This window comes from Anopheles stephensi (assembly GCF_013141755.1).
Source record: "Anopheles stephensi strain Indian chromosome Y unlocalized genomic scaffold, UCI_ANSTEP_V1.0 chrY6, whole genome shotgun sequence".
Lineage (NCBI taxonomy): Eukaryota > Metazoa > Arthropoda > Insecta > Diptera > Culicidae > Anopheles > Anopheles stephensi.
The window spans coordinates 28,188-53,129 of record NW_023405009.1 but is presented as its reverse complement, the minus strand read 5'-3'; the positions used below and the strand labels follow the sequence as shown (position 1 = coordinate 53,129).

The following is a 24,942-nucleotide window of genomic DNA, read 5'->3' as shown; positions in this document are numbered from 1 at the left end:
TGTCACTGTAGAAGTGTCGAGCTGTCATTCTGTGCGCGTGGCACTCTGTGCAAAGTGCGCTCCGTTTTTATTTGGTAAGAAAAAGGTCGTAAAATTGTGCTTGAACCACCGGATATTGTGCACAATGAAGGTAAAATGTAAAAAAGTGAAAACGGCTCCGAAATCGGTGAAATAAAGTGTATAAAAGTGGCACATGGTTCCAGCACATAAGTGCGGTAAGCAGACTCAGATGGACACAGTTTCCCCGGTGATAGTGAAGCGATCGGAGCGCGGTTTGTGTTTCAATTTAGTGATAAATGGCCAATAAAGTGGCTTCAGTGAAGAAACTGTGGATTTCCGCTGCTTTTAGGACGAAATGTAGCGTGTGTAAGTTGTAGGCCACACCAACAACAACAACAACAACCGTGAAAGTGGGTTGGCACTCAATTTCTCGGGATTTCCGGTTTGGAAGTGAGTGAAAACGGTCGATAAGGAGGCCAAAATGTTGCGCAAGCCGAAAACGGGGTAAAAATCGGCCAACTAGTGCGAAAGCTACGCGGTCCAAAAAGTGCATCAGTAGTGCACTGTGCATCAGTGGTGGGGGGAAGCAGTGTCGGGTGTTTGTTTTTGCGGCCAATTTCGCACGGATCGGTCCGGCGTGGTAGTGTGCAATCAATTCAACGAACCCAAAAAAACCGCAGTGAAATAAGTCTTAAGTAGGCTAAATAAGTGAAAAAACGGAGAAGGCAGAAGTGTGACAGTAGTGTGACAGCACCACGTGGCGGATATACCGCGTTTAATGCAAAAGTGTAAATAACTTGCTCATTTATGGATCGAATTGATTGCGGTTTGAATTTTAGTGATGTGAACCGATTGTGAAATCCGTTTCCGTCGGAAAAACGGTGGAAATTCGAACATTTATGGAAATCGTTAATTTGGCGTTTTCGGCTTCCGAATTTTGACACAAGCAAAAACGGATTCCTATCAGACAAAAATCGCCAGTACCCAAGCGACAAAAAATAAAGCTGCTCGAATTGCAAGCAGCTTTTCTGGTAAAATCGGAAATGTGTCGGAATAGCTGTTGGTGGCTGGGAGGGTTTGCTGGGACATGTTATAGGTGCTCAAAACTGCTCGAATTTGGTGATTTGAGCCAAAAGTGCCAGGTATACTTTGGTGTAAGATTATTCGTCACAGCGTCTTAGTGAGTGGATTTGAGATCGCGAAAAGTGCTCGATTTTTTTCGAGCGTTTTTGAATTAATCAAAGCGTTTGCGAGTGCTGCTTTGTTATTTGAATTATTCGGTAGCTTTAAAAAAACTGCTCTAAACTGCTCGAATATCCAGACAGGTGCATATAGTGCATGATATATACGTTGGAGTGTGTGTTTACTGGTTCAGAGTGGCTCTAAGAGTAAAATGAAGTGTGCGATAAGTGCTCGATTTTTAAGCACTGCTGGAGTGACACAAATCATCGGTAAGTTCGTGTATTGGTGTTTGTGATGCTAGGTAGGGCTAGAATAACTGCTTGAAACTGCTCGAATTTGCTGAAGGTGTTTGGTAGTGACCGTGCAGGTGACAGTTGTGCTAGGAAGGGGCTTTAACTAATCGTATTGCGGTCAGTGCTCGTCACTGACGTCATTGATTGCGTCATTTCAGGATTACGACGGATACCGGCATTTATACGCTAATTGGGTGGTCGGATGGGTCGCTGTATGTAAGTATTGTGGTAACCGTTTTATGTTTTCGCCTTGCTGCTGTTCAAAGCAAAAGTTTTATTGTTCAAGCCGAACTCGCAATGTGAACCCCATTTTCCGTTTGGTTACTTTTTTGGCTGGTTAAAGGTAATGATAATCAGTAAATTGCACATTTTTTCCAAATGCAATGTATCTATCCATGTATTTACTAATTTAAGATGGATGCGAAGAGCTGGACGGTAATAGTAACGAACAAATACAGTCAGCGATGGCAAAGGAGATGTTGCGGAAGCGTATAACAGCCCTGGGGGTCCAGATGGATGTGATGAATGAGAGAATGGACAAACTCATCGCAATGTCGCAGCAAGGGGAGAAGAGCCAGGTCGTTTCTAATACTAGCCCACCTTAGCCACCTGTTACCACCTCTGAGACAACATCGCTGCTGTAAATTATAAGCAACGTGCGGGCGACGCCCTCTAAGTAATGATATGGCTAAGCCTTTTTTATTGTATGCAGTGACGGATAATAGAATAAGACCACTTCTATACCCGATTTTCAAACAACTGCTTTCAATATTTTTACAAAGTATGATTATAATTGTTTGCATCATTATTATTAGTATTATTAAACAAAACTTTGGAAAAAGCATCCTCAACATATTTTGTTTTTTTTTTTGTCAAAAATTCACAAAACATTGACATCTATCGCGAAGCCAGTCAATAAAAATAAACCACTGGTTTGGTTATATCGACCAATATATTTATCTACTCGAATTGGCATCGCGAACGCCTACCGCTCACGAGTCGATAAAAAGATAACGATCGATATAAATACTGATCGAGTAGTTACGCTATCTGTCAAATTGGCTGTCAAATCTCTGGTTTGTTTACAAATAGCAGTACAAGATTGTTATTGCTAGTGGGAAACGTTTGGTTAAAAATGTTTATTGCATTATTTTTAACGGATGATGGTGATGATGATCATACAAATCTTGCAGCATACTGAAGGCATTTGTTACCAGGCATTTTGAATTACCAGATAAAACGTAAGTGAAAACATGTGTGGTGGAAGTGACCATCGATTGCATTGATACGTGGAAGGATGCTAGGAGGTGTACACCCTGAAGACGGCAGTGGTTTACAGTATGGCTAGTCAGGTGGTTACTGGCTCTAGTTCCCGGAGAAGCGCACACTGAACTTTGATGAAGAGCCTTCCGAAGGGTGTCGCAGAGCGCGTGTCGTATGTCGGGTGCGTGCGTGGCCCGGTATTAGGAGATTGAGTGTTCCGTTGGTCATTACGTTACTGGTAGCTTGCCAGCAACTTAAATTATGCGTGTTGTGTACTAATCCTTGTTGGATGAACAGCCGTTGCCTATTTTTATAAGTGTTCATGATTTTAAGTATAGAATATTATTACATTACATGTTGATTGTTTAAATTTATTCAAAATTCGAAATTCATTGAAATTCTCGGCAAAATCATGAGAAATTTTTTGACGTAGCACATAAAGAGTACAATTTTTTTTCCTAAATCTAACGTAAGCTCTCAAATCCGACTCCGTACCGTTTATCAACTGGTTCGTGGCAGTAGATAAATATATCGATCGGTAGTGCCAAACTGTGTCGTTCGCGATGCAAATTAACGACTTTTTTAACCACTGCTCGACTTTTTCCTCACGATTTGTATGACGGGCATGACAGTTGTTACCATCGAGTTAACGCACGGTGTCCGGGAGAAGTGTTTTTAAAAAAAACTTAACTTTATTTCCATCGACCGGCGGAGTTAATAACCGTTCGGATTAGCGTCTGAGTATCAACTGAACTGTTTGGATGGATGCTGGTGCGCTGGTCCGTGTTGAATTATGCTGCGTGCTGAATAATGCTGCGTTGCAAATTATGTTGTGCGCGCTGCTTTGTGGTTTGTTTGTTTATCGGTGGCGCGTTCTGCTGCGTGGCGTTTCTCGTGTTGCGCTGTCGTCTTAACTCCTTACTGCGCTGTCGTCTTAACTATCGTTTTACGGGTTGACAAATTTGTTGCGTTGCGATACCATTCCGCCATAATAGTCGTTATATCGATCGATATATTTATCGACTGATGGTTAATTTGGTTGGCGATAGGTGTCATTGAGTAAAAAAACTTCAATGGAGTTAACAAAAATTGAGACTCAAAACAATTCAACTTTTTTATAACAAAGCTAGACTATGTGAAGGTTGATAATACAAAAGAGCGGATGTCCAGGACTATAAAAAAATTTGGTCGATTTTTAAGTGTGATGAATAGGTTTACTTTATTGTATAAAATGTTTTGGTCATAGTGTCATGAGAGTAACACAACGATGCTTAAAATCGATATATCGTTTGATTCAATGATTTTTTTTTTTTTTTGCATTTTTGCTGACATCTGAAACTAAATTTTGCAGAAAAAAACTTAGTTGATCCTTTGAAATTTGGCTCCATAGCCTCAGCTTTACGTTCGTTAAACATCAAGCCTGACAATGTATAATTTATCAAAAACTGATTTAAATTCCTTTGAAATTCAGTATTTTGAATCACGTATCTAATAATTGTATCATTCACCGTTCTCACCGCTCTTTCAGCTTAGCCATTAGATTGTGGGTGGTAAGGTGGTGATTTGCTGACTTTAATACCTTATGAATGTTACGTTGATTTTTACTTCCCTGAGTTGAATAGAGGCCCATTGTCTAACACTATTTTTCCTGGCATTCCTAAACATGTAAAAAATGTATCTTGCTCTTGGATGAAAAGCTCTGCTCTGATACTTGTCATGATTTTAGCTTCTGTAAACAACGTTAAATTTAACTTTACTTTGCTTTAAGGCAGAAGTCCGACACAAACAACGATCTTGTCCGTTCGGCAGGCGGTTTCTGAATGCCCAGCCGCCGGGACGTTTTCTATGTATTTCCACTTGACATTTCTACATCAAGATGTGTACAGATATATACAAACATAAGGTACTTATAAGAATGGGGGCCTACACTTGCATGAATTTCGTGAATCTATCTACAACTATCACTAGTGAGCTATTCTCGAAGAAACAAAAATCTACGAGTATTCGCTCAAGTGGACTTAAATTTTCTTGCCATTTTGTTGTGAATGCTTCTTTCAGTATTATTTGTCTGGAATGACAAATTAGAGAAAAATAATGACGTTGTTCGATAGCTCTACTGGTTTCTTTCGGATCGTTGCTGTGACTCGCTTGGGGTTTACCTTAAGACTAAAATTACAAATGTATTCTATCTTATTTTATTTACAATATTACACGAATACTAATGCCTATCCTGAACCTGAACTATACAAATATATTTACATTAAATTCATGTTAATCGGGTTGCCTACTCATATGCGCAACATTCCCGACCGCCCAAAATTCCCAATTTTAATCGTAACTATCAATATCCTCTCACTTTCATTTTCGAACTAACTAGCCTTAATTCTTAATTTCCTTCCTTTGAAATTGCAACTCTCATTTTAAACAATATTTCCTCCCAATCGTAGTTCCTCAAAATTTAAATTTCGCATTATTCTCACTTCATTTCTTATGTTGATTATTCATTCCTTTCAATTATTTGAAACATAAGTTCCCTCTCTCTATCTCTCTCTCTCTCTTGGTCAATGTTATTCAACCGGCAAAATACATATTCTTACAACTGGTCTTTTCATATCAGTTGTATTAGCGGTTCTTAACGTTACCACACGTACTACTCCGTCACTGCCTGGATGAACTGCTGTAATTCGAGCAAGCGGCCACTTTGTTGGCGGTACGTTGTCCTCACGCAACAAAACCAGCATACCGGGCACTATTGTTGTTGCCGAGCCATTCCATTTCGTTCTCGCCTGGAGCTGTTGCAGATACTTTGTCTTCCATCTAACCCAAAACTGCTGCACTCGTTTTTGAACCAAACGCCAATGATTCAGTCGGTTATCTGGAACGTTCTTCAAATCGATTAAGATCATTCTGCCAAATCGTCTCGAGCAAGTCAGGTTTGGTATCGGCTCCACTAAAAACGTAAAAAATTGTGTGTAAAATTATTTGTCCGTTGTGCTTCCCTGCATCAATCGTTTGTTTGTGTATCATTCTATCCGTACTTACCATCTCCTTGCTTTAACGGTTGTTGTATGTGTCCTAATTTGGTCGATTTTGTTTAGCCTCGCTCAGCTGTTTGTTGTTGTTTATTCCGTGGGCTTGTGTGTTGCGCTGTGTGTGTAAATGGCTCCTGTGTGTTCGGCCTGTGCAGCGGATGCCTCCGTGGCCAATGATGTGCTGTGCTGCTGCTTTTGTGATGCGGTTTGTCATAGAAACTGCACCTCAGTTCCTGATGCCGTTCTTCAATGCATCAGCCCTTACCAAAATGTCCACTGGAGCTGTTCCACTTGCACTGTAACCGTTGAAAACCGCCGCAGATTGCCCACGAAGGATGGTAGCTTCCAAGCGGGCTTCCAGACGGCGCTAGATTCCATTGTCGCGTCGCTCAAAGACGCCATTCTGCAGCCTCTCACTAGGGAGATTCGCTCTCTGCTATCTCCTCGGAAGGCCGGCTTAACTCTTGTCTCTCACCAACCAGGTACTGATCATGGTGCGCCCACCTCCTCTCCGATCAGGCTTCCTCCTATCCTTAGCACCGACCGTCCTTCTTCCTATGCCGCGATTGCAGGACAAACCCCCGCTCCGAGCCTTGTCGGAATTTCGGGCACAAATGCGGTGACGTCACCTAATCTAGTAGCGACTCAAGCGCGTAATCCTCGCAGATTTTGGTTGCACCTCCTTGGAGTTGCACACCATATCACGACCGACCAAGTGAGAGCATCGGTGATACGCCGTCTCAACACCGAGGACGTGCTTGCTTTCTCTCTCTTGGCTAGAGGTGTTGATCCAGCTTCTCGACGCTCTCTTTCTTTTAAAGTGCGTGTTCCAGATTCCTGTCGTGAGTTGGCTCTCTCCCCTGAAACGTGGCCTATTGGCATCCGTGTGAGAGAGTTTATCACCGCTACTCATCACGATCCAGTTAGACGTCCACCGGCTCCATACAATACTCCTGTTTTAACAGCTAGTAACTCTCTCATCGCCGCTCGACACCGTCATAGAGAGGCTCCCTACATCAACCGCACTCAGCCTCTCCACAGCACACCTTCCTCTCCTGGACACAGTTCGGACTTGACTTTGATCCACGCTACACCACTCACTTCACTTCCTCATCCCGCTCCCCCTAGCAAGCGTAAGAGAGTTCTAACTTGTAGTCCCCATCAGCAAACATTGGACCAATTCTTTCGTGCATAATTCGGCGCCCAGGAAAAAAATTTATGCATACTATCAGAACGTGCGGGGTCTCCGCACGAAACTCATTAACTTCCACCAGGCCTTTGCTGAATCTGACATATGTGTCCTGACCGAAACCTGGCTTGATGATTCGATCCCATCGTCGCTTCTTTTCGATGAAAACTTTATCATCTTTAGATGCGACCGCAACAATAGGAATAGCAACCTTTCGCGTGGTGGTGGTGTGCTTATTGCATGCTCATCACAACTTGCGGTCTCGTCGATCTCGTCACCATGCGCATCGTTGGAGGCGGTGTGGGTTCGCATCAACCTGGGGACCTCGCACCTGTACCTTGGAGCCATCTACATTCCGCCATACAGCAGCTCATCCTCATCTGTAATTGATGATTTGATGGAGGGCATCGGTGTAGTCCTGGGGCGCATGCGCTCCGAAGATAAAATTATGATTTTTGGCGACTTCAACATGCCGGGCATCTCGTGGACTGCTGATCCCCATAATAAACTGTGGTTTTATCCTTCCGTTTTAAGGCAGCGGGATACGACGTTCATTGACGGTCTGAACTTTAACCACTTGAAGCAACTCTCAGGGGTAACTAACGGTAACGGACGTCAACTGGACCTGATATTTGGCAATTCCGCTGCAGCCGCGATCTGTGATTCAGTACACCGAGTGTCTTTGACGATTATTCCCGAGGACGCTTATCATCCAGCATTGGAGACGTGCATCACCGTCATCGCGTCGCCCTCTGATCGTCCGTCTCGTTTAGTTTTGACGCGTGAGCTGAACTTCAGGAAGCTCGACAACAGAAAATTTATTCGTCTCATCTCGACATACGACTGGAGCTCCCTGGACGCTGCTCCTAGTATTGACGAGGCTGTAGCCAAGTTTACGTCTGTGATTTTGTCTTTCCTCTCCCAGTGTTGTCCCTTTCGGACCCCTCCTCCAAATCCCTTGTGGTCAGATAGACACCTTCGTTCACTTAAGGCGGATCTTAAGCGTGCGCTTCGTGCGTATTGAATGCACCGCTCCACTTTTCACCTGCGTGTCTTCAAATACGCAGCATCTGCTCATCGCAGTTATAACAGGATCCGCCTTCGTACCCATAACGCGCGCATTCAATCCCATCTTTATACAAATCCTAGGTCATTCTGGAGATACGCCAATAGACAACGTGGATCCTCCGGTATTCCAACAAATATGTCTTTGGGCGATTGCTCTGCTTCCTCCCCGTTGGAAATATCTAATTTGTTTGCGCATCACTTCGATGGTCTTTTTGTTGGTCCGACCCACTCTACTGCGTCTCTTGTGGCTGGGCTCTCGAGTGTTCCTCGGGACTGTATTAACGCTCATTCGGTGCATATCGACGAGCAGATGGTGCTCACTGCACTTTGTCAGCTTAAGCGCTCCTTCTCTCCTGGTCCTAACGGCATCCCTTCTTCTGCACTCATTGACGCTAGAGAGGCGATTGCTCCTGTGTTGATTCGCCTATTCACTAGGTCGGTTGATACAGGAGTTTTTCCCTCTCTTTGGAGATCAGCTTGGCTGATCCCAGTCTTTAAGAAAGGTTGCCGGACGTCCCCCTTAAATTATCGAGGCATCTCCATCCTCTGTGCAGCGTCCAAAGTCCTCGAGTCTGTGATCTACTCTTCTATCCTTCCTATTGTTTCCCCGTTAATCCCATCCTCCCAGCACGGTTTCGTGCCGAGACGCTCTACCCTGTCGAACCTTATGTCGTTGATGATCGATCTGTTTCTGCACACAGCCGCTGGTAGGCAGGTTGACGTCATCTACACAGATTTCAAAGCTGCGTTCGACTGTTTGTCGCATCAATTGCTTAATGCAAAGCTCGAGCGAATGGGTTTCGGTGGAGCCCTTCTTCTCTGGCTCTGTTCCTTTTTGAAGGACCGGTCGTACAGGGTAAGGGTCGATGGGGCTCTGTCGGACCCGTTCATCAGCAAATCTGGGGTTCCTCAGGGTAGTGTCTTGAGTCCTTTATTGTTTTCACTCTTCATCGCCGATTGCATTCAATCGCTTCCCCCTAACGGTTGTTTGTTGTATGCCGACGATGTCAAGTTTTATCTTCCTGTGTCTTCGTACCGCGACTCCCGCTCCCTCCAATCCCACATAGATGCTTTCGCTGGCTAGTGCATATCAAACGGGCTCGTTCTTTGTGTCTCGAAGTGCTGTGTAATTTCGTTTGGTCGCTCTTCTTCCAAATATTTACACCAGTATCGGCTCTACGACTCAACACTTCCGCGAGTTTCCTTGGTCAGGGACCTTGGGGTGTGGCTGGACGACAAATTGTCCTTCGAGCCGCATCTCAACTCGGTCCTTGAGCGGGCTAGCAAGGTGTTGGGTCTAATCTCTCGTATGTCTACTGAGATTCGAGACCCGTTATGCCTGAGAGCGCTGTATTGTTGCTGGGTGCGTCCCATCCTGGAGTACGCCAGTGTTGTATGGTCCCCCGCTGGTGTCACCGCTATGAACAGGTTGGAGAGGGTGCAGAGGAAATATACGCGGATAGCCGCTAGACGTTTACTGAACGACCCCAGCACAACCTTACCTTCTTATTCGGAGCGGTGCCAGCTGCTGGGTTTGGTTAAGCTGGAGGATCGTCATGGTCATGCTCGCAAGTTATTTATTGCCAACATCCTGCTTTCCAACATTGACTCCCCCGCCCTTGTGGCAACTATCCCTTTATATGTCCCCTCCCATCGCTTACGCGTACGTCCTCCCCTGCTTATCCCTTTTTGTCGTACGTGGTTTTCCCAGAGCGATCCATGGATGCGCGCGTTATTAGCATTCAATTCGGTTGGTGATCTGTTTGACCACAATATCTCCATTAATTGTTTCCGCTCCCGTCTTTTGTCCTCTTTATCCTAAAATCTGTTTTTCTTTTCCTCACTAGCCATCTCTGTCTGCACCCTATATCCTCCTTACGTGTTATGTATGTTTAGTTATAAGATAAATTGACTTTGTAAAGCCCTTGAGGCAAACAATTTGAAAAAAAAACAAAAATTAAGATTCAAATCGATATTAAGAAGATGAGATCCAGTTAAAAAATGTAATGGCGTTAGTGCTTCATAATCTGAAGGGTCACTCGATAATGGTGTGATCGGCCTAGAGTTCAAACACGATTCTATTTCCGCAGGAACTGTTGTCATGTCTTCGTATGATGCTGGATCATTCCCAAGAACTCTAACTTAGTAAAATTTCATAGACTTCACGGCCGCTTCCCACAATCCTCCAAAATGAGGGGCCCCAGGTGGGATGAATTTCCACCTAATTCTGTTTTCTGCGCTCCAAGACTGAATCTCCTCCTTCTGCTTCGGCGATTGAAAAAGCTCATACAGTTGACGTAGCTCGTTTGCAGCCCCCTTGAAGTTGGTGCCGTTGTCCGACTGCAACTCCGTTACTAAACCTCGTCGCGCTACAAATCTTTGAAGAGCAGCCAAAAACGCAGCAGTACTCAAATCAGACACTAATTCGAGATGGACGGCACGAGTCACAAAGCACACAAACACTGCCACAAATGCTTTGGTAGGAGCTCCTCTTCGATGCTGGGCCTTGATCCAAACTGGACCGCAATAGTCCACTCCTGATATTGCGAATGCCCTTGTCACTCGATTCCCTGGAAGGTCAGCCATTGGTTGGTTCACTTGCCTCGGCTTGCATTTGAAGCATCTCACACATTTATGACAAACTTGCTTCACAATAGATTTTGCACCAAGTAACCAATACCGTTGTCTTATTGCTGTTAACGTTGCTTGTGTACCAGTATGTAGGAGCTTAAGGTGATAATGTTTCGCCAACAGTTTTCCCAGCACATGATCCTTGGGAACAGCTACAGGATTGTTTGCGTCCATGCCTAATAGCGAGTTTTGGAGCCTTCCCTTTAGCCTGATGATTCCTTCAGCGTCGATGAACGGATTATATCCTCTCAGTGGGGATGATCGCGGTATTTCTTTCCCATGCCCCAAACATTTGATCTCCTTCTCGAAACGCTGCAGTTGTGCTAATCGAAACAGTAGTCGTTCTGATCACAGCCGTTCTTCAGTGGTGAGAAAGAGCGTATCGTGGTTAATAACTGAAGATTCAAGTTTCTGCTTCCTTCTTTAAACGCGTTTGCACGCCTTGTAGGAATCTCTGGCAATACCCCACAACGAGCCGAAGCTTGGTAAAGGATGAAAAGCGATCGAACAGCCAGTCAATGAAATTCTCTTCACTGCATGAAGAGACAATTAAATCCACCTTACGTTCTTCGCCTGTGGTTATTGCTCTTACTTCGGGCAATTCTGGCCATTTATCTCCAGCTTCCGATAGCCACTTTGGCCCCGACCACCATAGCGCAGAAGCGACTAATCGACTCGGCTCGCAACCTCTCGATATCAAATCGGCTGTATTCTCCACACCCGGAAAATGTCGCCAAATACAGGCAGTGGTCAATAGCTTGATCTTTGCCGTGCGGTTGCCGACAAACGTCTTCCAAAGATGATGAGGGGACTGAATCCAATGCCACGTTGTCATAGAGTCAGTCCACAGGAAACAAGGGCCTTCACGTAATCGTCCCTTCCTCACGAAATCCCATAATCGGCTTCCCAACAACGCTGCACACAACTCCAGTCTGGCAATCGTCAACCGCTTTGCTAATGGTGCCACCTTGGATCGCGAAATCAGCAGCTGTACTATTACTTCTCCCGTTGTCGATTCGCTCCTCACGTAGATACAGGCTCTATATCGCTTTTCAGAAGCATCACAGAATATGTGATACTGAATTGCCTCGCTCGCACACACCAACCTTGGAAGCTTAACGTCTTGCAGCACATGAAATTCATTCGCCAGATTCATCCATTCACGGCACAAACTCTCCGGTAGTTCCTTGTCCCAAGGCCAGGAATTTCCATTAACATATTTCAGTCTCCAGAGTTGCTGCATGAAGATATTTGCCACCATCTAAACGGGGTCCACAAATCCCAAAGGGTCGTAAATCCTTGCAATTGCTCCCATTACATTTCTCTTTGTCAATGAAGCGGAAACCATGATCTTAGGAGCACGTACTCTTACAACGTCTGTATTGGCTTGGCACGATCTTCTTCCGGAATTCCATCCAACGCAGTCCTGCTATTTGATGCCCATTTCCGAAGTTTAAAACCCGCTCCAGCCAACAGTTCAACCACCTGCTCGCGAATGCTTTGAGCTCTTTCCGTTGACTCAGCTCCTGAGATGAGGTCATCCACTTAGAATTCGTTAAACCATTTCATTGCATCTGGAAATTTGCCCATGCTGTTCTCAAATGCTCTCCGAGGAGTTCGTATGGCCAAATACGGAGCACACGCTGTACCATACGTAACCGTGTTGAGTCGATACATGCTCACAGGATCTGCTTCGTTAGACCGCCAAAAAATGCGCTGCAAGTCTCTATCCTTCTCCTCCACTAATACCTGACAGTAAATTTTCTCCACATCGGCTACCATGGCTACCTTATAAAAGAGAAAACGCATCAGGATAGATACAATGTCATCCTGCAGTTGTGGCCCGATCAATAGGATGTCGTTCAACGATTTTCCACTGTCTGTTCTACATGAGCCATCAAACACGACTCTGCATTTTGTTGTACTGCTGTCAAGCTTCAATACGGCATGATGAGGTAAATAGTATTTTATACCTTGGTTTCCATTCTTCTCATCTGCTATTCTCGTCATATGACCAAGCTGAATGTACTCTTCCATGAACTTATGGTACTCTTCACGTAGACATTCATCTCTCTCCTTTCTTCTTTCAACTGCTCCAAATCGTTTGAGAGATATTTCATATGACTCGCCTAATTCACGTTCGTAATCTGCCACCTTCGGTAATTGCACTATATATCTTCCATCCTCGTTGCGACGCGTTGTTTCTGCATACCATCTCTCACAAAGTTGCTCTTCATCAGACATCAGCTTCTCTTCCGGTATATCTTCTAGCTGAACCAATCTCTCCATTGCGGCATTGAAATTATCATCCATCGCACAACCCACGATGCTTTCGTTGAAACCATCCTTAGTTGGCTTCGATAATCTTCCACTGACAATCCAACCCAATCTGGTTTCGAGCAATTGGGGAAGATACGAAGCCAGTTTAATCCTTCCTTCTTGTAGCAAATCGGCAAACAATCTAGCTCCTATCAGCATGTCTATTCGTTCTGGTTTGTTAAAGGCTGGGTCTGCAAGAGGTATGCCTAATGGTAGATTCCACCGCTTCACTTCTACCATACGACTTGGATAGTCGGACGTTACTCGCAGTAACACTAGAAACTGCAGTGATACTTGAAATTCGGACACACGCGATCTTATTCTGGTAACTACCATGCTGGATGAAACAATAGGCACGGTGTCGTCTATTCCAGATAAAGGGCTCGATATTCGGACTCTCTTTAGTTTCAGTTGTTGGGCCAGCCGTTCCGTTATAAAGTTGGATTGAGATCCTTGATCCAACAAAGCTCTCGCTGGCAACTCCTCTCCATCGCTTCCGCGAATCAACACTACTGCCGTCGATAACCACACCATCCTTTGTGGTTCTCCGGATGCTCGGGTGGTATCATTAATCGTCGCAGCTTCCTGCTCTGCTGCTGTTGACTGTGAAACCTTTTCTGCTGACTCCTGAGCTGCTCGTTTACACAATAGCGTATGATGTCTTCCATGGCAATGCTTACACGTCGTAACATTCCGACAAAACCTTATTTGGTGATTTGGTGATGCTTGAAGATCTAAAACATAAACGTTGATTCTTCGCCAAAGCTTCTCGTTGTAGAATCGACATGCCATCGAATTTAGTACAGTTGTCTAACGGATGATCTGCCTTGCTAGCTGGACACGCCTCTTTATCGTTGCGCGATGAGCTGCACACGTTACAGAATATATTTGCGGTATTCTGTTCATTTTCTGGTCTGGACTGGTCACGACTTCGCTGGAAGAGCTTAGAAGCGGCTCTTTTGCCAATCACTCCGACGCTGTGCAGTGCAGTGCTGTTCAACACACGAATCCGTTTTTCGCAGAACTCCAACAATGCTCGTAGCAGTCGGTCAGGTTTTCCACTGCAAAATTTTCCCAGGACATTAATGTGGTCTTATCAAGCTTATGCGTTACCAGTATCGTGAGTGGCGTGTTCCAGTGTTGTATGGGTTCGTCTAGCCGTTTCATTCCTTGAACTAGCCGTCTTGTCTCATTCACAACCCTGGTCAATTCAGCCGATTTTCCAGCATTCATTGGTTCCAGCTGAATCAGTGCCTTGAAGTATTCTCTCCGCAGTATCTTGTTGTCGTCGTATCTCTGCAGCAGGGTCTCCCACGTTGGCATATAGCTTTTCTCCTCAAGTGGTACATGCTCGAACTGCAGTGCAGCTTCTCCCTTCAGTGACGCTAACAGGTACTGAAGTTTTGCCACCTCAGGTAGCTCTGGTAAATCATGCACTAATGACACAAAACGGTCCTTGCATGTCACCCACTTGGTAATATTTCCATCGAACGTTGGCAGTTATAGTTTCGGTAAATGCATTTTCACACTCGCGGACGTTGTGTTTGCCATTGTACTATTCGCAATCGGATGCGCACTTTCATCGGTTCTTTGCAAATCCATAATGAATCCTCTCACTTTATGATATTTTTTGTAGAACTCCTTTCTTTCATTCTGCATCAGTATCCCGTCAATTTCTTCATCTTCAAATAACAATTTTTCTCTTGCATCCTCATACGATCGCTTTGTTTCCTCTAAAGCTTGTAATTGACTCTGCAATTCTCCACGATGCACGGAATTGTTGTAATTGTCTACGAATTCTACAAACGCTTCTATCCACGAAACTCGGTCTTTATACACCTTTAATATTTTTTTTATTTTGCTTTCCGGTGGCATTTTCAAAATTTTCTTTATTTATCCGCGCGATACACTAATTTATCCAACTGTCCTCTAATCTGCTAACTGACAACCGACGCCAACTTTACGCGCCCAAATTTTCTAACAGCGATGGTGTACTAAGGTCACTGACCGACACGACGCTAACTTTCGCACACACGTTACCACTTGCGATGGCGTACCTCACCTTCAACGGAAGCCGACGCCAACCGTATGCACATTTCAAGAAAATCGCACTTGCACGAGTTAACTTTTTCGAAAGATTTTCTTTCGTTCACGTTTCGTTTTTTCGATCACGTTCGGACGTGATTTTGCGGAGCAGAGAACTATGACCGTTTCAGTTTGCGGTTAGACGTAGAGTGGTTTATTTTCTAAGATTTTACAAAATATTTTGGGTCGGGAAGGAAGGATGTGGAAGGAACGAAAAACAACAAGAACAGGTAAGCGAAGGATCGTTGATGGTCCGAGGGTCGACGGCGATACCGGTTTTATCTCGGAATATGAATAATTATTTGTTTAGGACGGCGGAAGTGAAGGATCGCTTGAACGTGATCGTACTTGTTTTGAACGTTTGTTAACTTGCCCCTCCTTAGATTTGAAGCTCCGTACGAAAAACTTCCATCATTGTGGGCGGTTGAAAGTTTGGACTTATCTGGGCGTTTGGCTCGTTCTCTTCGCAAGTGTTATCGTTGTCGTTGTTTGAGTTCGGTGATATGGCCGGTTTCTGTCCGTTTATGTTGCTCACAACGCTTGTTATGGACCAATTGTTCCATGTGAAGCTTTTGGCTTCTAGCCGTATTTGATGCATTTCGCTTCTTAACTCCATATGCATTGTGTGTAGATGTTCTAGAGTAAGGTTCAGCATGTGGTTCTTCGATGTGACGTTTATACCATAAAGCGGAAGATTCAACGGCGATCCGTGAAGCTCAGTTTGGCTGCTGGAAATCTCTTCGTCATTAACGAATATGTCACATGATTGGTAGGATAGGAGAAAAGATCCTGTCAAGTTTCTCTTCTTAATACCACATGTTGTTTTAATAGTAAATTCTGCCGCTTAGTTGATCAGAATGTGTGTCCTATCGAGTTGGAGAATTTCCATCGCTGCTGGGTTTGTTATGAAGTCACATGTTGCTTGTTGTCCTCTGAGTATAGCTGGTACGCGAGTATAGCATTTTCCGTTATCTTCTTGTAGTTGTTCTAAGCAGTAAATGTTCTTGTTAAAGTTCGGGACGATGAAAAGTTGTGATTTTAAGGATAGGTAAAATTGGTTGGGAACATGAACTTTCTTATCTTTATGCGTTATACCGTACAATTCAATTTTCTTATATATATATATATATATATATATATATATATATATATATATATATATATATATATATATATATATATATATATCGTTCGTCAATTTCGGGCAGCTAAGTATAAATAACAGTTCATTGTTATTTGTTGCTATTTTCGTAGTCACATATGATAGTGCTTCTGAAACTGTTTGAAACGGAATATTCTGTTTCTGTAAATCGTTCATTAACAAATCTATTTCACTTCGGTTTAATATACGAGGATTTACTATACCTAGTTTCCCTAGAGTAATACTATCTGCTACCAAACTCAATTTATCGAACAAGTATTTGAGATTAAGGAGAATGTTGAGGGAAAAGAATTCTATTGAAGAATCTCGTGACAGTCTAAGCGCATCTTTGATTGTTTTCAAAGTTTCTGTTAGCTGAAGCGTTAAATCCTTATTTATTTTCACTTGAACGTTATTATTCGTAATCAACCCGTTCAATGTAGTATTTATCAGGCGTAAATCATTTGCATCAGGACTTCCTGCAATGAATTTTCAAACAGTTCCTATTGTGTCCCATCTTTTGGCTCTATGAATCGGTATCGTATTTTTTAACATTTCATATGCATTTGAAAACTCTTGCTCTATCATGCTTGAAAATTGGGTTTCTTCAAGGGATTTGAACTCAATAGATAATACCTTAATTTCGCGTTGAATGTCCGATTTATTAAAATGATGAATGTAATAAATATTACCTATCGCTAATCTAGCATCGCCTCTGTTAAATGCTATTATCGGAATTTTTTCCATACTGGATATTGTGATGTTTTGGCCCTGACACTGCTGTACGCATTTGGAAAAGAACAGTTTTGTTTCATTTAATCTTTATATCTGTTTTATGTATTATTTTTCCTTTTTTAGTAGTTACAGTAGTTCGGTTGATTTTATCTATTTCTATCTTTTTATATGGTTTCGCCTGTTTAAGTCTTCGTTTTGTTTTCATAAATGCATTCGATTGGTTGGATATCTTTCTGTCCTTTCGAGATTTGTTGTGAAAATTTAAATCTTTTTCCTGTTTTTTGTTAAGATTAATTTTTACTTTATTTATAATGGATGGTGTTTCGTTAGAAGGTGTAATAATTTCTATAGGAGTGAACGATGTACTAGAATGTATAGAATTATTATACTTGTGCACAGACATAACTATTAGATCTGAGAGTTGTACGTGAGGATGTTCTGATTTATGAATTCGATAAATTTCGAGTAAAGTAGAATGGAATCTCTCTACAATACCATTCATTTCACTTCTTCCTGTAGCGGTCACATAGGGAGCGATATGAGAGAAGTCAGTAACTTCCCTGGAGTTAAATGACTTCTCTCCATCTATTACTACTATGCCTGGTGGTTTATGTTTTAATACAATCTCCTTTGATGCTGGGAAAACATCGCTGATGCCCCTGGACTCAATCCTTACCACTTGTGCATACTTGGAAAATTTATCAACACATGTAAGAAAATAATTGTTCTCTAGGAACATTATATCAAAATGCATAATTTCGAAGGGTGCTTTTGGCCCAGGTGTTTTTTGCATCGGTGGATTGGGTGGGTTTCTGTCGTATTTGCACTCGTTACAGACACAACAGTTCCGTATAAAATATTTTATTTGTGCATTCATCTTAGGAAAATATTATTTTTTTAATATTTGTGCTTTATTTTCCTCTATTCCCCGATGTGCTCTGTTATGTTCCTTTTGAATAACATCTATTTGATCGTTGGTGTTTGTTACGTCTTCCAATATCCTTTGAGTATATCGGATTTTAAACATATTTTGTCTTCCAAAGTTTTTATTGTATACCTCTTGTAGTTTCCCCATTATAGATTCGCTGGTTAATAAACCATTAAGTTTCGAAGGATCGAAATTAGTTTTTAAGACATTGAGTAATGTTTGTTCGCTTGTATTTGAAATCATCATTTTGATTCGTTTGAAGTTCGGGAATGGTTCAGTTGTCTGAATATCTCCAATTCCCTCTTCAAGGATAACTTGATGCCTGAATACATTCAAAGGCGCTTCAGTTGATGGAATGAAGAAATCATCGCTGTCATTAGCTGAATGTTGCGTTGCTGTCATGGAGTATACCATTCGACTTAAGGCATCCGCGACTACATTAGTTTTCCCTGGCTTGTATAAAATCTCGTAATCGTGTTCTTCTAGACATGCTTTCCATCGTTTTAACTTGGCATTAGTATTTCTTTGAGAAAGTGTAAATGTGAGCGGTTGATGGTCTGTCAGTATCTTAAATTTAGCTCCATACAGATAATTTCTAAATGTTTTCAGTGCCCATATAATGGCAAGCATTTCCTTTTCAGGAACAGAGTACGATTCTTCGGCTCTGGTTAAAGATCGTGATCCAAAATGAATAGGTCTATCTTTTCCTAATTCTCCTTGCGATAAAACCGCTCCAATGGCGTAATCAGAAGCATCCGTTGTTAAAATGAATGGTTCACTGTAATCTGGATATATCAAAACATCAGAAGAGGATAAAATATTTTTTATTTTTTCAAAACATACGATCTGCGCTGGTACAAGTGATATTCTTTTACTGGATTGCATTTTCTCACCTCGTAACATATTAGTAAGTGGTTTGGCAATTTTCGCAAAATCCTTAATAAATCTCCTATAGTAGCCCATTAATCCCAAAAAAGATCTTAGCTCTTTAACAGTTTTGGGAATTGGAAACAGTTTGATGGCTTCTATTTTCTTGGTATTAGGTCTTATTCCATCACATGATATGATGTGGCCTAGAAATTCTATTTCTTTGTGGAGGAATTCTGATTTGTCCAACTGAACCTTAAGATTAGCAGAATCTAAAGTTTTCAAAAATTTTTCTAAATTCAGTAGATGTTCATCTACCGACTTACCAAATACGATTACATCATCCATGTATATATAACATATTTTTCCAATATGTTCTCTAAGAACATCGTCTATAGCACGCTGAAATATAGCTGGAGCGTTTTTCAAACCAAATGGAATTCTTAGGAACTCGTATTTACCATTATTTATAGAAAATGCAGTTTTTTCAATGTCATCTTCATTCATTTTTATTTGATGGAATCCTGAGGCAAGATCCAGAGTTGAAAAATACTTTTGCCCTTTCATTTGTTCTAGGACATATGTTATTTCGGGCATAGGGTAACGATCGCTAATAGTTTTTTCATTTATCTTTCTATAATCAATTACCATTCTAAATTTTTTCTGACCTGACGCATCCTCCTTTTTTGGTACTATCCAGACTGGGGATGTCCAAGCTGATCGGGATGGTCTAATTATACCCGTTTCTAAAAGAGTTTTTATTTGTTTGTTTACCTCGCTTGTGTATGCCGCAGGATAAGGATACACTTTTTGATGGACGGGAATACTGTCGGTGGTGTTTATTGTACATTCGACATTTGTAGTGCAGGTTAATGCTAAATCTGGTTCATGAAAAACGTGCTTATTCCTACACAGCACATCTGTCAGCATTTTCCTGTTAGTTTCATTTAAATGATTGGTACGAAAATCAAGTAAATGACTTTCCTTTTTATTTTCATAGGTAAGCAAAGGTATTTTGAAAGGATAACCTTCATCCGTTATTATTGTAAGAACATCTGTTTTGAAATAAAGGTTAGCATCGAGTGTTTTAAGCATACTGGTGCCTATGATGCCAAGAAAGAATGGATGAAAATCATACATAACAAATTGAAACTTCAGGCTTGATTTTGGTTCAAAAAATGCTATGTCAATTGCTGAGGTTACTTTAAAATTTCCATTAGCACTTTTAATGGTACCACTAGAATAATCATACGGTTTAGATTTTTTGTAGGCTAAAGCTTATTTGGGTGAAATTAAATTGATATTTGATCCACAGTCTATTAAAAAGGGAAATTCTCCTTGTGTTGTCCGCAATGTGATGTAGGAGAGAAATGGTTTCACCACAGTACGGACCAATCTAAAAAATTAGTTTCTGGTTCGTTCCTGACAGCAGGGGTTACACTTGTTAGATTTGTTTCATTTAATGGTGGTGCCGTTTGGACATATTCAAGCGGAGCATCCACTGAATAGGTTTGCTTTTGCTGCCAAGGAGAAGATTGAGCTCCTTTTTGGTCATATACCGGTCGATTGGCATAATTAATAGCATTCGATCGTAGGGATGGATCGACTTCCATCGGTTGAGGATAGTTAATTTTCTGTTGCGGTTTAAGATTCTGTTCTGGAAGATTGTATCGAGGTTGACTTGGACCAGGTTGATTATAGGTAGTTGTAGGAAAATGATTCCTCTGTTGATAATGGTTTCCTTGGAAGTTTCGATATCTTGGGGGTAGTGGTGGTGTTTGATGCACATTATTGTTATGGTAACTGTGCCGCTGGGGAGATGGTACGTGTAGATCTCTTGGTCTAGGTATTTGATTCGAACGAGTCTCACCCTTAAATGGTGCCGATCTCATGTTCATATTGCAGTATTCTAGGCAATAATTGAAAGCAGCATTTAAGTTGGGTGGACTATTATTTTTTAATAAAAAGCAAAGAGGACTTTCTAGACCTCTAATGAAGCAATCTAACGCTTTCTCTCTAAAGTAAGAAGCGTGTGCTTCAGCATTGATAGAGTACTTCGGGTCGGTGTATATTTGGGTTATAATTGCACTTTGCAAATCGTTAACACGACTGAAGTAGCTGCTTAATGGATCTGTTGCTTTTTTACTGATCCCAGTAAGTTCGTGATCAAGTGTTTTCAGTTCTCTTTTGTCTTTATAGTAGAGCAAAAGAGTGCTTTTAATGGATGACCAATCACCAGCTATTCCATTGGTATTAATAACTTCGGCTGCTTCGCCTTTAATTTTTTTCCTTATTGTTCCTTCGATTATATGAAAAAAGGTGCAATCTCGTGGGACTCTAGCGTACATATGTAGAACCTTTTCTACTTCCATGACCCACGCCATTAATTCATTCGCCTTCTCTTCAAAGGTTGGGAGATCTCGTACATAGTCGAGAATTTTCCCAATGCTAACAAACTCGTCATAGCTCATAGTACTAGAAGGTGCAGAAGTAGTCATTCTATTTTTTTCGAAACAATTAAACCTTCTATCTTTCCTATCGTCCACCATATGACAATAATATTAATTTTTGTTCCCTTTTCACTTTTTTCACTGATCTAAACACTGATTATAACTCTTAACTGATTTCTATCAAATTTAACTTTCATTTTAATTTCCTCACTTATGAATAATAATTTGTGACTCACGATACGATCAACAATGCTGCGCCAATGTTGAAACTCATGCTGCGTCCGATGACCGATGCTCGATGTTCTGGGTTGATCCGGTTTGGCACTGCCTACTGAGGACCCTTCGGCGTCTGTTCGGGAGACTTGTCCACGAATTGCTGGTCACGATGACGTCTTCCTCGTTGTCGTCGTGCAGGTTTCTTATAACTTAATATCACCTCACTTTTAGACTTGGAGGTCCCATTTCGGGCGCCAGTTAACTTTTTGGAAAGATTTTCTATCGGGTTACGACGTTCGGACGTGATCTTGCGGAGCAGAGAACTATGACCGTTTCAGTTTGCGGTTAGACGTAGAGTGGTTTATTTTCTAAGATTTTACAAAATATTTTGGGTCGGGAAGGAAGGATGTGGAAGGAACGAAAAACAACAAGAACAGGTAAGCGAAGGATCGTTGATGGTCCGAGGGTCGACGGCGATAACGGTTTTATCTCGGAATATGAATAATTATTTGTTTAGGACGGCGGAAGTGAAGGATCGCTTGAACGTGATCGTACTTGTTTTGGACGTTTGTTAACTCACGCTCTTTTGATTTGTTCGCTCAACGCACTGACTATTCCAATTGTCCACTAATCCGGTAATCAACAAGAGACGCCAATCTTACTCGCCCAAATTATCTACGCGCGATGGTTCACTAAGGTTGCTGACCGACTCGACGCCATCTTTCGCACACACATTACCACTTGGGTCGGCGTACTCTTTTTTACCCAACTCGAAACGACGCTAAGCGATCGCACACTCTAATTGATTTGCATATGCACACGACGCGCCTTATTTTGTTTACGCAGCACACTGTTGTTAATATTGTACTTTTGTGTTTTCTCCAACAGTCTAAAGTTCATGTCCCTTTTCACAATTTACAACACAAAATGTATTCCGTTTATCCGTTGGTCTCCTAATTGGTAAATCCTTGCCTCCTTACAAGAGTCACATACACACAAGCAGACGATAAATGTCCGTCATTGATTTAAGTACAACGATTTTCTACCGAAGGTTCGACCACACCACTCTTCTTATACACACACGGCTTCCTGACTACAATTTACTACTATCCGGTTCGAAGGACCAAATGTTCGATAGCTTTACTGGTTCTTTCGGATCGTTGCTGTGACTCGCTTGGGGTTTACCTTCAGACTAAAATTACAAATGTATTCTCACCTATTTAGTTACAATATTCCACTAATACTAATGCCTATCCTAAACCTGAACTATACAAATATACTTACATTAAATTCATGTTAATCGGGTTGCCTACTCATAGGCGCAACACTACCCTTTGCTGAACAGCTAAAAATCAAACCAAGCAGAAAGCGTCAGCTTGTAGTAATGTGCCCAAGAAGAACACGCAACAACGCGCAACAATGTTCATATGCTGCAGATCAACATCTACAAACAATGATTGATGTATTTTTGTTAATTAACGAAATAAGAACTGATAGTTCGTTCGGAATCTTAGATTTAACTTCGAGCCCCGTCATTACTCATCATCCTTGTTGGCATCCTTTGCGGGTGTTGGTGGGCGCCGTTTCTGCAGCCCCGATGGCCCCGGCTCGGGAGATTTTGGCTACTTCTGTCTGCGACGGAAGCACGACCAGAAAGAACTATTGTCATCATCGGACGAATCCGACGATTGGCCCGGTGGGGGAGGATGTTTTACCGGTCCATCATCGAACGATACTTGACGCCTTTGCTTGGATGTATTTGGCGGCCATTTGTCGGCCAGGGTGTCCTCATCACTAACGCTTATCATCGATTTCGAGATCATGCCCAGAGTGCTACCTGAAATAGCAGGGCGTCTTGATTTCCATGATTGGTTGAGCATTCAAGACAGCTCATCATCAAGTGAATCGTTCACCAGCGTATCGTCTGCCGGAGCGTCGTCCATTTCCATGCCGTCATCCACTAAAGCAGACACAGCACCTTTCAAGAAAAAGCCGAAGAAGACGAGCGAGCTAGCATCTGTATTACCGGCACATTTCGCCATTCTAGCTACCAGCAGCCTGGTCCGGTTGAGCCGGTGCATTTCCCTCAATCACGACGATTGCCTTCAGCGTGGAGTTGTCCTCTAGCGGGGCGCGCCGTGAACGAAAGGAACGAAAAAACCGAACGACATTATTGCATCCTTCATCACTTCACGTTCCACTTACCAGTAGCCTTCAGTTTTTCGTCCGTTTCCACGGGCACCACGGGCACTACGACCGTTGCCTGCAGCGGGGGTGTATCCTCCCCCGTTGAACTGTCCTACAGGACGGCCGTGCGTTCCATTTGGGCCGGATTTTCTATGGATTTTATCGGCGTGGAGGTCCGTGCACCGGTTCCGTTACAATGTAACTGCGCGACCAGGCAAAAAATATTCCGGCACAAACGGAGTACACCTTGCCGCCATGAGTTCTTCTTTTACGTCGCCATTTTGTTTTTTTTTTTCTTCCAGGGATAAATCCTTTTCCTTTGCGAAACGTTTCAAACATTTCAACACGGACTCCACTGGTGGTGTTACATGCACATTGTTGTCAAATGCTTGTGGGAAAACAATCCGTCCGGTGGGTGTTGATTCCAAGCTTTCACGGTGCTTACTAGTGAATTTTTCGTAATTAGTGGAAGGAAATTAATATCCGGAAAAAAATGTTCCGGTAAATGTCAAACAGATAATTAGTTTCTTCTTCTTTTTCTTCTTTTAGGCCCACATTTCTTCGCACGCAGCATCGCCGGTTGTAACGGTTCTCCGGTAGGCGATTCCTTCCCATGTTCCACCACATCCTGCACGTAAACACGGGCTAGGGCAAGTCCTTGGCAGAACTCCGTGAGATTAACACTTTCTAACAGATAAACTGCTTCCAGAGAACGGTCTCTATTACTGGTCATTACAACGGCCCGGTATTCAACGCATTCAACCTCAATTTAAATCCTAACAGCTGTGGGTCGTAGGTGTGAGACTCGCATACAATGTACGCAAACGATGACGAAGCTTTTGACTGTCGACAACACACAAGTAGCATGGCAATTTAACCGGACGCGATGTTGAATAGCTAGACAAGGGGGCAAGGGGGCAAGGGTCCGTGCTTACCACCAGTACTGCAGACGGTTAACAGTGGTTCCTCACAGTTGTACCAGCTAGATTCACATGGTATCTATGCTGCTGCATACAGGCCGCCTTAAACACTGGGGCTAATAGTCGCCTGCATTTGTGAAGAATCGTTGGCGCTTAGCTAGCTGCCTGCGTTTTGTTGAGCAGGATCCATCAATCTACGTCCGTAAAAAGTGGTTTGGTAGGCCTGTAAGATGGAGAAAATGCTTTAAATTTTCTGGACGCTTACCATCTCCAGGAGTCGAACCGTACCATCATACCCTACCACACACAAGATCCAATTGAGCAGGCTGATTCACAAGAAAGATTTTAACCCAGTTTTGGGGGGAAATAGGGCACGTATACATATTTGTTGCATAGATTTGAAGCTATAGGGTTTAATATTTTTCTTAAACCGTAC

General features: G+C 42.5%; 1 protein-coding gene and 1 long non-coding RNA gene across 2 annotated transcripts; one reads left to right on the top strand and one right to left on the bottom strand.

The window, feature by feature from the left end:
* Nucleotides 1–1,411: 1,411 nt before the first annotated feature.
* Nucleotides 1,412–24,942, top strand: LOC118515224. Its single transcript, XR_004906987.1, has 3 exons — nt 1,412–1,451; nt 1,598–1,691; nt 24,136–24,942. It is a non-coding gene; the product is annotated as an uncharacterized LOC118515224 (long non-coding RNA).
* Nucleotides 7,753–13,787, bottom strand: LOC118515223. Its single transcript, XM_036061913.1, has 2 exons — nt 9,530–13,787; nt 7,753–9,445 (listed from the first exon to the last, which is right to left on the bottom strand). Exon 1 carries the CDS (start codon nt 13,767–13,769, stop codon nt 12,204–12,206), a length of 1,566 nt encoding a protein of 521 aa, XP_035917806.1. The 5' UTR covers nt 13,770–13,787; the 3' UTR covers nt 7,753–9,445; nt 9,530–12,203.